The 13,744-nt window shown below is 39.5% G+C and overlaps 1 protein-coding gene across 7 annotated transcripts in view; it reads right to left on the reverse strand.

Moving 5' to 3' along the window:
- Positions 1-656: 656 nt before the first annotated feature.
- NYAP2 (neuronal tyrosine-phosphorylated phosphoinositide-3-kinase adaptor 2) overlaps positions 657-13,744 on the reverse strand; it is a 147,743-nt gene continuing 134,655 nt past the window's right edge. For 5 of the 7 annotated variants that reach the window (XM_030028444.1, XM_030028443.1, XM_030028440.1 and 2 more), the window contains one exon: positions 657-4,722. In XM_030028444.1, the coding sequence (XP_029884304.1) occupies positions 4,495-4,722 (228 nt within the window). In that variant the 3' untranslated portion in view covers positions 657-4,494. The remainder of the gene's footprint in view (positions 4,723-13,744) is intronic. The other 2 variants (XR_003925425.1, XM_030028445.1) reach the window with 2 other exon arrangements.

The raw sequence follows: 13,744 nt of genomic DNA on the forward strand, positions 1-13,744 counted from the left end.
TCAGTCACAGAATCCAGGCTACAAAACTTCAACAGAAAACACAAAGTATTGACAAATTAAGCACTGGAAGATCAGTATCATTTGCAAGGTTGTACAGGTCCTTTTCTCTACCTGCTCCCCCCCGCCCCAGCCCTGTCCTGTCCCCTCCTCCCACCATGGAATTCCTCTGTAAGGACTGGGGTTTACATCCCAGTGGGAGTAAAGCTTCTGTCTGGAAACAGGAAGAATATACTGACTTTTAAGCAGATTTTTTTTTAGAGCTTTATGGAGAGCGTGATGGGTCCCTCTCCCATTTGTGCATATGCCGCAAACGGAGATCTCTGAAGGGGGGTCTTCGAAGTGAGCATCTTCCATCCCGAACTGTGAAAGGTACTTACAGAAAAATTTCTGTACGCTCTTCAGAGAAATCTTATCCTAAGGATTTAGTTGAGGATGGCACTCGTGGCATTAGATGCAACCAGGCATGACTTGCAAATATTAACCTATTAAAGCAATTCATTCATTTCCTCCAACAAATGATGCGATTAAAAGTGTGCCTAGGGAATGTTATAAATACACATCTATGACTTGACTTTTCTTCCCAGGAATCTCTGGCTAATCCCTAGTGAATAACCCAGCTCTAAGCTGAAACCATCAAATGAAAATGAACAGCCAAGTATTTTAAACTATTGCTTTTTATTATAATTACACCGGAGCACAAATAAATAAGCACTAAATTATTGTAAAATATTGTCAATGCACTAAAGAAAGCAGAATTGATCTTCAAACAACGTCTTATTACTTCAGAAGTATCAAAGTACATTTAATTACATCTTACCTAAAAAAATCAAGTACAAAAATGAAAAGAAAATTAATATGTATTTATACTGTGTATATAGAAACGGCTAATAATATATGATTACAGTTAGCCTCTAGCTACTCCTTACTCCTACACAATCTCAGGCACATACCTGACAATTTCTAATGAAATATGAAAAAAAGCAACATGACATTCAATTTCAAGATATTGGTAAATGTATTACATTGGAATGAACACAGAATGATTTCATTTTATTTAAAAACCCTGTCATTTAAAAACATAGTGCCATTGTCCACTTAAAAATAAACAACCCAAACCAAAAAACCCCATACCATTTTATACCATTTGCTTTAATTTGTCAAAAGGAGCAATAAAGTAGACATACATTGGCTAGTATACGTAAACACATTTTTAGTGCAAGAATAACAAGACCTGTGACTTTACTGTGCTTTCTTGAAATCACAGTGCACTTTACACAAATTGCTACACTATAATGTTTAACTTCAGGAGTTTAAAGCAAAATAAGTGCATACCAAACAATTTCATATATACAGTCCTCGTAAGTGTGTGTATATATGTGATCTGTATGTATATACAGATTGCATATTTGTACAGACTATAGCTTTAACGACCGTGTGTAACTAAGCACTGTCATTCACCCTGTGACACAGAAACTGCTGAGACAATAGGTGATGCAGAAAATGTTTAACAGCATTTTGATGGCATGCTCTCGGCAGTACGATGCACTTTTTACTTGAGCGATGGGGTGGGCCAGCAGTCACGGGACAGGGTGGCGGCGTATGTCTTGCTCTGGCTCTGTCCATGACCTTTGGAAACTACTCCACCTGAGCCTCACTTCCCTCCTCTGTAAAATGATTCTCGCAAGCGTGAGGTTTAGTTCACATTTCTAAAGTGCTTTGAAGGTAAGTGCTAAGTTATATTTTACTTTTTCAGGTACTGTCGCACGTTAAAACAAGAAGCCATTGTTTCCATGGGATACAATGGAGGTCTGGAAGCACGTGGGCAGTTTTTTAGGAAGGACAACACAAACAGTGCTGAGCAATAAAAGCAAAACAAGGAGTGGTTTCATGGTTGGCTAAGCATACAAGCAAGTCTGCTTAGGACAAGAATGGTTCAATTCCCTGATCATTATTCCTATTACATATCAATATGAAAAGGACACAATATGAACAAACACTATTAAACATGTAACTGTTTACATTAACGTTTGCCTTCCCTCAAAGGGCCTGGCACTGCAGCGCCCATGCGTACCTGCCATGGGTCTGGACTGCAAAATCGACGCTTCGGTAGCAGGCTTTTTAAAGTAATTGCTCCAGGAAGAGATCAGTGCAGAGGAGTATCAAGACTGACTGAATGCCGGCTTTCGTTTTGTCACCAGAGACTTGGTGCAGCTGGGGGAAAGGGCTGAGCAAAGTATTTCACACATGGTTATGAAAAACTCTTCTCTTGCCACATAACAAGGAAGACAAAGCATAAGCACTTTCTGAATAATGAACCTGTTATCTCAACAGATTTCTCATGACCAACAAGTCGTCGTCTTTCCAGCAGATTCTGGAACTTTGCGAGATCTCTGGAGTTTTTCTTCTGCCATTTTCTTTCTTTAAAAAAAAGAGAATAAGCAGAACATACAATTGGTGTCTTTTGGATGTAACATGTATTCAAAGCTTCCTTCACAGCCTCTGGGTTTTTTCATGTCTTCTGTCATTTGGGCTGTGAGGGGCTCTTTAAATCTGCATTTCAGTTGCGTACCCATTCTAGCCACTGTATATTCATAACACACACCAATATTTAATGTATGTGGGTATATACGTATGCACACATCTATGAGTATATATAGATACATGCATATATACATATATATGTGTGTACACATATGCATATATACATACACAATAATGCTAATATACATACACACATATAAACACACACTTCATCTTTTACAGAAATCTCAGTTTGGACATCAAAATATACATTAGTTAATTAGTTATAAAATATTTAAAAACTTTTTTCCAGAGGCTGAAAAGAAACTACTACTGATAAAGCATTACTCAAACTCAAACTTTAGCAATATAGATTACAAAAACCTTCTAAAATTTTTTATTTTTGGTTTTTTTTGATCAGCAATTACAGCTGTGGCAACGCTGCCAATATAATTTCAAAGAAAAGCCAATATAACAAGAAGTTTCAAACAACACACCTTTTCTTCTCGGCAAATATAATATTAAAATGATTGTTTTAAAGAGGGACTTTTGTGCTACCAAACATCAGACGCATAGATAGAAATTTAAATATACAAAATATATGCCATAGATCTTTTTTCTCCTGCTCCACAGCAGGACAAGTTTGCCTCGTTCTCAACAGATCCTTTTGGAAGATATTTCACCGCATGGATTTCACCCTTATAATCAGTATAAGCCATCTCTTTCTCCCGTTAAAACCAGGAGGTCATAATTCTTTGGTCATGACATAATATTCTGTTAAAATGGGCGTAATATAATACAGGATTGCAAGCCAATTACAGAAGCAGCCAGGAAGAAGAAATGGCGTACCCGGGAGAACGTGTTACGTGGGCCTCTGCTTCAAAACCACATGAAATCAAGAGGGATTTCCCTACTGGCTTTCAAGGGGTCTGAATTCCAGCCTTTATAAATAACACAAGGAAATCTGACACAGTGTAAAGTAAGGATGTGTTGCTGGATTTAAAAATAATAAACATGTAAACAGATTTTGTCACTTTTATTTTCTGGACCAAAGAAAAATGTGGACAGGAACCGTGGCTGCAGTGCCACTGCCTTAACCTGCTAAGCGACTGGGTCTCTCCGTCATGGGCTGTACAATGCCTAGTCACAGTGAACCATGGTCTCTGCTAGTCAGCTGAATATAGTGAAGGAAGAGTTTCTGTTGCACGCTTTTCTGCAGAAAATTTAGTTTCTTGGCCAAATAATTTTAGTAACTGATTCATATAAAACCAAGAGCAATTTCTCTGATTAACTTTATGGGAAAACCGATGCAGAACAATTCATATTTTAAATGCAACTTGGGCATCCGCATTAAGCACTTTTATTTGCATTGCTTGCAGTTTTACTGTTTCCCACCAAAACTCTCTCCTTTGTCCAGCCCGCCCCCCTCAAAGCTAAGGATGTCTAACGAGTACGACTCTACGTAACTTCTGCAGCCCTAGCACCAAGTTGTTTCATACATTGTCCTGTTCAACAAAACGTACAACCACATGCTTTTGTACAGAGGCCAAATCTAGGCAGGTAAGAGAAACAAAACGGTAGTGGCGGGTGGGGGAAACATTAGAATACCACATAGAAAATAGGTAATAAAACAGTATAACAGTAACATTATATAGTAAAATTCTTCATAAATTTTTGACTTTATATATATATATTTAAACAGTGTATTAGTTTCGGTGTTTTCAATATATTGGCGAAATATTTACATTTTGATATCTTCTGGATCCAAAAAAATCCTGGATAAATATGTACGCCTTAATCCAGTCGGAAACTTAAATCTCTCTCTTGATTGACAGGTGAGCACTGTATCGTGGTTTTTTCCTAGGAAGTTCACCACCTGCAGGTAAGTCTTAGGTTAGAGCCTTTGCCTTATTAAAAAAGCAGGCTACCTGTGCTCGGTGCCACACAGTGGAGAGGGCATCCTCCACAGGCCTGTCAAATTGCAGTGTCCCAGAAAACAGTTTGTTGTTTGGAATAAGGAGGAGGGCTGTATTTCTTGGTCCCAGTATTCTTTTTCCAACTCGGCAAAATAGGCATGCTGTCCTGTTTGCAGAGTCCTTTTTCTGATTTCTGTCGAGCTTTTATTTCTTTGCAGAGGCAACGTTTTTTCTCAATCATATCCAGCATTGTATGGTCCCCTTGCAACCACTGCATACACGTCACCTATTGCGGGAGGAAAGAAAGAAAAGAAGGAAACAGAAAAGAAGAAAAAAAGCATACAAATAACTATTTGGTCACAGACTGAATATGTTGTTTCTTTGCAAGGTTAACATTACACTTATTTGAAACACACTAATTTTTTTGATGAACAAAAGATCTCTATGCCAGCAACAGAAGCAAAGTCAGCCTTTACTTCTAACTACTACTTTAAGAAAAAAGAGGGTAATAAAAGGTCCCCTTTTTAACTTCTTCCGAGCACTGAAAGCTAATAAAGATAAATGTCTTAGGCAAACTAGCACTGGTTGGATTTTAAATGAGGGAATAGATCTTAAAAAGACACATGGGTCTTAACAATGTCCCTAAGTTGTGGAAATAAAAAATTCTGTACACTGAAACCCATGTTGTATATTGCTTTCCAAATCCAATCTGTCACATTAAAAGCATGGTGTTAACACTTCTGAGTATCAAGCTAAATATAACTCTGTGTTTAATTTTTTAAAAATGATTTAATGAACTCCATGCGAATTATGTGGATTAACCTATCCTGTTCTGTGATGATATTTTGTTAACTGAAAAGCACCAAGAGTTTAGAAACCCCATGTTTTCGTGCATGTAGAATGTTTGAAAACATGATCCTGATCCAAAAAAGGAGGTTAGCATATGTTCAGTTGTAACTACATGTCACAGCCTCTCTGAAGCCTGAGAATGTGGCTTCATTTGAGTTCAGCGGGGTGCTTGCATGATTGAAAATGTGTGTGTCTTCAAAGGATTTTGATTGGAACTGAAATCACTAATACTAAACTATTCTGAAAGGGCTCATTGTATTTGGATGATGCACTGTATACCTGCAAATCAGAAAACTTCCTCTCAACACTTACTTTGCAAATTTGAAGTGATGTCTTGAAGTCTCCCAACATTTGTTTTCCACATTAGTCATAAATTAAGGATTTGTGTGTAAGTAAACGCACGCCATACATTCGCAGGGGCTGTCCAAGTACATCTCTGATCTTGTCATGAAAATGCACATGTACAGTAATACTTTGGCAGCATTTCATGATTCAGGAAGGAAATGTATGTTTATTATTAAGAGTATTTGAGTACATTTAATAATGCATATGCCTTTCGTTCACAAATCTTAGAATGCCAAGCGTGAGCATACACCAGGTTCCTAGAACTGGGGACTAGTCTTCTTAGAAGCCAGTATAGAAACTTCCATTGATCTCGGTAGTTTCTGTCATCAGCTTGAAGCGTATTTAGCATTTATTGATAAATAGATAGAGAAAATGTTCAAATTCATAGCAGGAAACAAAGCAAAAGGAATAAATGGGAGCAAGCCTACCAAAAAAAGTAATAACAAATGATGTACTCAAACAGAAAAATAAACAGAATACAGAAATGTGGGTATTTTTTCACATATCTTTGTAAAAAAAAGTTTCTAAGGGGTGACACAGGATAAAAGAATTTCAGATGGAATTACCTTTCTTTATACTGAAACAAACCCACGCTTACCTTATACATGAGATAATACTTTGAGTAGAACAAATTTAAACCACAATATGAATTTTGTTCTTGAATATTCTTTGAATTTAGAATTACACAGGTAATGTATCTGCAGCATGTCCTCCTGAACGGCTGAGCTAGAAGTCTTCTGGAAGCCCACTGTACCCGCTTTTCCTAGTCGAATACTTCTTCGTTTCAGGAGTGATCTAACGTTTACTGCGGTGCAGGCAGGTACGAGGCATGTCATCTGCCACAGCTGTGAGACTTTCTCTCTTTGGGTGCCCAGGCCTGGTCCAAAACTCACCGACTGAACCAGAGATACTCCTCCCTACCCCCTTTCTCGACTCCACAGGTCTTTGGAAGAGGCTCTACCTCAGGCAGATTTCCTGCCACTCTACTCATCAGTGATGGGTCAGTACTTACGCAGCAGTGTCTTCATTTTGCCTGGGTCCTCCTACGTGGGGCAGGACAGGGACACAGTCTGCACACAATTCATTACACAAAATATTCGCAACACAGCTGCACATCAGCTTCTGGGCTGGATTTGATGACAACGGTACTTGAGTGCAGGTTTCCTCTTCTAGGCATCAGGAAATACCTTCTCTTTCATAACCCATCACGTAAATAAACAGAGCACGTGCCAATACCAAATCCTTATGGTACACTGTGTGCTCCAGTCACCATGCATCGCAAGCATCATCCGCAGCACGCACGACAGTAACCGTGACGGTGTTACATCCACATCACCCCCACTCTCACCACTGTACTACACACAGTGCTGTTGCCAACACAGTGTCTTCTGGTAGGTAATCTCCTTCACAGGATTCAAGGGGACTGAAGCAGGATTTTGACATGCTAAGCTCTAAAATACCAGTTGCAACTTCCCAAAGATAGAAATGGTGTTGCAGAATGTATCAGTTACGCAGACACTCTGCCACACCCTGCAGAACAGCCCCTAAAATAAACCCGAGTGTAGGCAGCTCCAAAATCCTTTTTTATACTGGCCACCATATTGTGTTGCACTTAGTGAATCATTTATTATGAAGAATTTGAGTTTTTCCACTTTCCCAGACACAGATTTTCAAGACTACCTGTGATTTTTTTAACGTTATTTTTGTTTGATGGCTAAGTCCTTCACACCAGCATCTTCTTAGATGTACCGTCCACACGGTACATTCCTCTCCTGTAACTGCATTCAGGTAATGCTATGTGCAGCATGAACGTACAGAACTGGTATGTGCAAAGTCACTTGCTAAAATAGACTAAGTGAACACATATGATGTTGAAAGGCTTGTGGAAAAAAGCTTAAAAGTGACAACAAATGTTAAAGGGTTTTATTTGATAGTTTTGCCCAGTTTGAGTGTTAATGTGCAAGAAAACAAAAATGTACTGAGCAAGGGTGCATGCCTCTTGAAGTTGCAAGACAGACCTGAGAGGAAATTACCAGTTTGTAGATCAATGAACTACAGATATGACAATAACCATGTTGCTAATACAAAATCCCAAAGAGCATTAACTAAATTTTCAGTGTGTCCTAGACAAATTACAGGTGCTAAGGCTCACAAGCCAGCACTCAACCCAGCTGTTTAATCACAGCAGTAACCCTCGATGACTTCAGTAAGGCTAATGAGGTGTTTAAAGCTAATGTGTTTAACACTGCGGACTTAGGCCTAATCTTTCCTGTGATTGAACTGATGACGCGCACGCTTAGTTCCAGTACTAATTTTTTTCATATCCTCCCTCCTTTCTAGCTTCAGCCTGTTCCTCTGGTCATGCATCATGTTGTTAATATCCCTGCTATATCATAACAAGGGATTTGTTCAGTGTGAGAAGCACAAAAAAATAATGAAGTCACATCTTAATTTATGGAAAAATGTAGAGCATTCATAACATACAGCTATACAGCTCTCCCGTTCCTGAAAGATCACATAGCATGTGAGGAATGGTACATACTGCAGCATGTCAGTGCTTGGCTGCAGATGTGGATGTAAGCAGACAGGCACAAAATGCATCAGCACTGGAGGTAACAGCCAACGAGACACAGCACAGAAGAAGCAAAGTTGATTTTGACTGGAGTCTTGGCTCAAAGCCTACTCCTAATGAAAAGTGAAGAAAGAACCAGCAGCTAATGTTAGGATTGTAAGGAGGGATCTCCTGGAGAGTCCAGGATGTGTATTAGGTACTATGTCACATAATCTCTTTTGAATTATGAAATTTGCTGATTGTAAATCAATTTTTATTTTGATGGAATTTTTACTCATTAAATTATCCAGCGGTCTAAGACACAATTTTTTTTTTCACAATCAGAGCAAGAGAGTGAAGGAAAACACCAGCCAAAGGCCCAGAAGTTTGGACATTCACCTAGGAGGTGTTGGAGGTAGGCTCAAATCCTTGCTCCTAAGCAGGCAGTAAAAGCTGCATGATAACCTGGTGTGTAGGAACCATACAGGAATGTCGAGTGGTTGGATAAATTCTCTCACCTGAACGTGACTGAGTGCAAGGGTAAATGAGGATGCCTCATGAGTTCCCGGTAAACACACTAACCCTTTGATTATTCTCTAGTTTTTTTCAAAAATCTTCTTTAAAGCAAATGCTTGTTCCAAACTTGAACATCAACAACAAAAAGTAAGAAACTTCTTCCACTATACAAAACTGAATTCTTCTACACAGTTTTAATCACCAGCTTTCTTGAAGGCCTTAGGAGAAACCAGTCTACGTTGCCACCTTACTTTTACTATCTGCCCTTATTTTTCTGACATTTTCATTCCCAAAACATTGGAAGTGAATTTTATTAAAGCCTGCTACATAGTCTCAGGTTTTACGTTGGCAGTGCCATGGAACAAGAAATAGTATTATAAACCCATCTTTCAACTAAGAAAAAACAACTTTACACATCCTCAAAACAGTGCAAAGTGTTTTGTCTAAGAAAACCTTTCTAAGTAAAAAAAGATCACTTCTGGTGGGTGTTTTAGTGCATTATGAACATCTGAGAAACAAACTAGAAAAACTAGTTCCCTTCTCTGCAAAGTGCAACCGGTGTATTTTTGTGCGTAGGTGCCTCCATTAGCAGTGGCCCTGTCCTCATTTCTTCTTACCTCATAGGACTGAAATTTTGAATTATTCCAGAAAGATAAGTAGCAGTCCCGATGGTTTACAAATATATGTATTGCTTTAATTAGAGTGCCCTGAGCTAGACCACAGAACTGTCTTGGAATAGAGGTTTGATGGGCAGAACAACTACAGTTCAGTCGCTCTTAGAGGACAGAACCTGGAGCCAGAGGTCAGTACATGCTGTAGCTTTCTGCCACATCAGAATTTACTGAGAAAAGCTCATAATCCCAGGGAAAACTCAAAACAGGCTTTGGGGAACAGACAATGACTCACGCTGCCAGGAACTCCCTGGTGTCACAGCAGACTATTTCTGTTTTCTGTTGCCCTGGCACGGGCTCTGCCCCAGCCCTGGGCACCCGCACTGCTGCCCACAGAACGATGCCAGTGCAGCTCCAGCCCGCGCTGTGTGTGGCAGCCTGCACCAGCAGATTCACAGAAGTGCTCCAAGTATGGGTGTTTAAAGCAAGAAAAAGAATTGTAAATGAACATAGTTCTTTCCCTGTTCTTAACGAAGCAGGATAGTTTGGTTTGGCAAAGAGTAATAGTTACAGATGGAAAAAGATAGAAGAAAATATTCTCCAGTAATACAATTAAGCAGCTACTGACGGATACAACTTTGCACACCTGCTAGCTGTGGTCACCAGGTGTAGCAAACATCTTGTATCTTTTTTGCCGGTGACTATTCAAAATATGAGATAAGACTTTCTGGCCCTTCAGGAGCTGGACTTTCACCATAAGGAGCACCAGGTGAAGTGCACAAGCAGGTCTGTGTAAGTTACTGAACACATGTATGCTACTGAAAAATATACAGCAATACCTGTAAGTTCTATACAAACCAAACAATCCCATGTAGCATAGTCTTTCCAAACGAAAAACTTGGGGGGTGTGAAAAGAAAAATCTGGGAGCAAGACTGAAAATACAGAGTGAAAAATCCTCAGCCCCAGGCCTGGGACTCTCTTTCTTAGGTGTGATAAATTTTACTTGCTCATGTGTGAGAGGTAAACAGCTACATAAATACATAGATAATGCTGTCTCTTGGTAAAAAGACGTATGCGCTACATAAGTCCCACTCATACCCTCTTGTCCTAAACCGAGCCCCATGTAACTTTCATCGCCAGCCCTGGGCACTGGGCAGGCAGGCACCCTGCGCTCCTGCCTGCGCCGGGATGAGAGAAGAGCAAGAGCTGGAAGTGATTCTGCTCCTTCAAAGTCAGGCCACAGGGGTGAAGCATAGGTAGGATAAAGTCATGCTAATTCCCAGTGCCAAGAGGCATTTCAGGAAACCTATCATTGAAAGGTGCACTATAATTTTTCACACGAGTGCCTGTGAAAATATGTGCTGCTAAAAATTCCATGGGGGAGAAGAAATATTTGAAATATTGTAGGCAGCTCTATTACTAGTCACAAAGTTAGAAAATGCTGCCAATTTTCATTCATTTTTGAGGAAGCTTTTCTGACATTTGAATTGATCACCTGGTATTTCATGCTCTGGACACTTCTGTGAGTGTGGGTTTTTTGTTTTGTTTTTTTTTTTTTCTGCTATATGAACTTTTAATGACCTAAAAAAAAAATTTCCACTTTAGTTTACACAAGGGCTTTAGAAAACACCATATCCCATTCAGCTGTTTCTCCTCATGACATCTTGGCTGCTAAGTTCTTGGTTTGCCTATTTTTAATGCTGCTAGTTTGTCTGAGGTGAAATCGGAAGCTCTGGGCAATAAAAGAGCCCCACAATGATGCCTCCATAATTTTTTCCTAGTACTATGGGTTCCCGCTTACTGTGCTGAAATTGCAGAGATCATGGGGCTGAGGAAGATGCTGTTCTCTTCTGGCCCTTGTGAGTGTCCACCTCTCCTGCTGAATGGCAGAGGGGCTGACTCTTCATTTACAGGAAGGATGGATGGGTAAAATCACATCACATGTATGTGATCATGGAAGTCATGTACAAATACCCTTTTCTTTGTGACAACTACATATCACAGATAAAATGAAAGCCCAACAGCTGATGCGAGGCTATAACAAAGTGATCTGAAACCAATGCAGAATACAATGAAATAAAAAACATCACCAATGTTTGGAGGAGATTATTAGAAATGTCTCCTGGATCTGTAAACAAAGCAGTCTCTAACGGTGCAATCTGTGTGCAGTGCTACACATCATTCAGCAGAGCCAAGCATGCTGATTTGCTCTGGCAGGCTACAGTAAGTGAAGAAGAAAGGCTTTCTGAAAGCCACTTACCATCCTCTGGGAGGAAAAGGTACTCCCTCCCACTTGCCTGTTCTCAGACAGGAGTTTCCAAACTCTCTTTCCCACTGAAACTCTTGACGGCACATTCTCTGGTGCAGATGGGTCCCAGCCATCTGGCCAGGTAACGTATTTCCACTTGGGAGGGTGTGAAATCCCACTCCTAGAAGGCAGTTGTGTGCCACCGGTGCAAGTGGTGGAGGGCTATGTTAAGTAGCAACAGTTACTTCACAATCTGCTATCTGATACTCTTAGCTTGACGTGGAGGTCCTCTTAGCACATGTTTGCAAAAGGGGAGTTGTCCAAGGCAGGAGTTCAGCCAGAATCAGGTTTCAGAAAATGTGAGCAGCAAGATCTTCACCCATTTGAAGCCAACAGGAATGTACCGTCTAACTTCACGGGTCCAAGAATTTGACTACAGTTTGTTCAAACAAATAGTAAAAAAACCCTCAAATGATTTAAAAAGCCTTCAGAAGAGCACTTAGAAAATTAAGATGGACAAGATTTCTTTTGCTAGCCGTTAGCTATAACCATTGCACTGCAGTTGAATGTTGTTACTTCCAATGGCTGCAAAAGTCGGTAAGTGAGGGTAGAACCACAGGCTAAATCTGCAGTCATTTCCTTCTCTCTGACAGAGGTACTCTGGATTAATATTGACATGAAAGACAGTGTAATTTGGCCCAGTATAGTTAGCCGTTCATATAGCTCTGTACTGCTAACCCGTTCTCCTGTAACTGTTGAATTCAAACCAACAACTGATTATTAATACAAAGGTGATTAAAAGTAACAGTATGTTCAGGAACACGCAGGATGCGCAAGGTGAGCTGTGAAAGCAGACACTCTCCATGCAATTTGTAGTGCATGGCAATGCTCCCCAGGGACACTGGACAACGTAACTGCAAATTCTTCTCTAGAAGTGTCTGAAGTGTTTTCTAGAAGGTGTCCTATGATGACAGCAATCACACATTAGAATGATCCCGTGCATTCACGTACTCGCACCACAAGCAGAAGCACACGCAAGGTGCTAAGTGCTACACAAACCACCCTTTCCGGCCTTTCACAAATTCTTCTTTTTAAGGGACACAAGTAACATCTCTATTTTCCCTCTAAGCACTTGGGAAAGAATTCCCCCAGCACACTAGTCTTCATTTTCACAAAATAGTTGGGTGGGAAGGAGCACTTTGTAATCTTACCCTGTATGTTTAACATTAAAAGAATCCACTGACACCTGCTATTTCAACTTATGAAACTGTATATGCATCACATTTTAGGGCTATTGTAACATTTGAATTGCTGTGTTTAATGTTTTGATTTACATTATTCTTAATTTCTAAACTTCTGGAAATATGTTTTCTTATAAGTGATACTACTACAGAAAAAAATGAAAATGAGAGTCCCTGTAAAAACTGTTCTACCACTTAATGTAATTATATGATGCAGTATTGTAAGAAAACCCTGGACACCTTTTTTCAAACACAGGACTTGCTAAAAGACTTATTACACTGTCTGGTGCATTATGGCCTGACTAATCCACCACTTAAAAACAACTGACAAGAATCTTTGGAACTCCAGGAATTCCTGAGGATTCAAGATTATGAGCAATTAATACTTATCCTAAAATTAAATTAGCAAATCGTTAGTAAACCTTCAGCACCTCTGATTCCAGACCTTCAGTTTCATGATTCATTGCTTCCAATTACTAAATGTCACAGTTACTTTATACAGAACCAGCCCTGCACATACTCCTATGCCTCGAGTTTTCCGGTAACCCTTGGATTATTGCTGAGGCTATCAATAAAGTAAACTTTAAATGATAAATTCACCGTCCTGATTTCCATTTTTATACTGACAGTCAGTCTAGCTATAGATGTTCCTGACCTTGCATTATTACCTTATTGGGAAACATGTATTCTTCTCATCTAAGCTTTTTTATTTTTAACACAAAACAACTGTCTGAAATATACTGCTTGATCTAGTGTTAGTTAACACATCCTGTAAATGCTAGTACGTTTAAAATAAGAGCCTGTAAAGTAAGTCATATTAGAGATTATTTTGTGTAAAGTTGTCTCATGCATCTCATTTATGCAGTGCATCATCACAAAGTGCATTCCTATTGAGATCATTCATGAAAAATCAAAGCTTAATCTATGCCTTCGCTAAGCAATAAAT

This window comes from Aquila chrysaetos, chromosome 10 (assembly GCF_900496995.4).
Source record: "Aquila chrysaetos chrysaetos chromosome 10, bAquChr1.4, whole genome shotgun sequence".
Lineage (NCBI taxonomy): Eukaryota > Metazoa > Chordata > Aves > Accipitriformes > Accipitridae > Aquila > Aquila chrysaetos.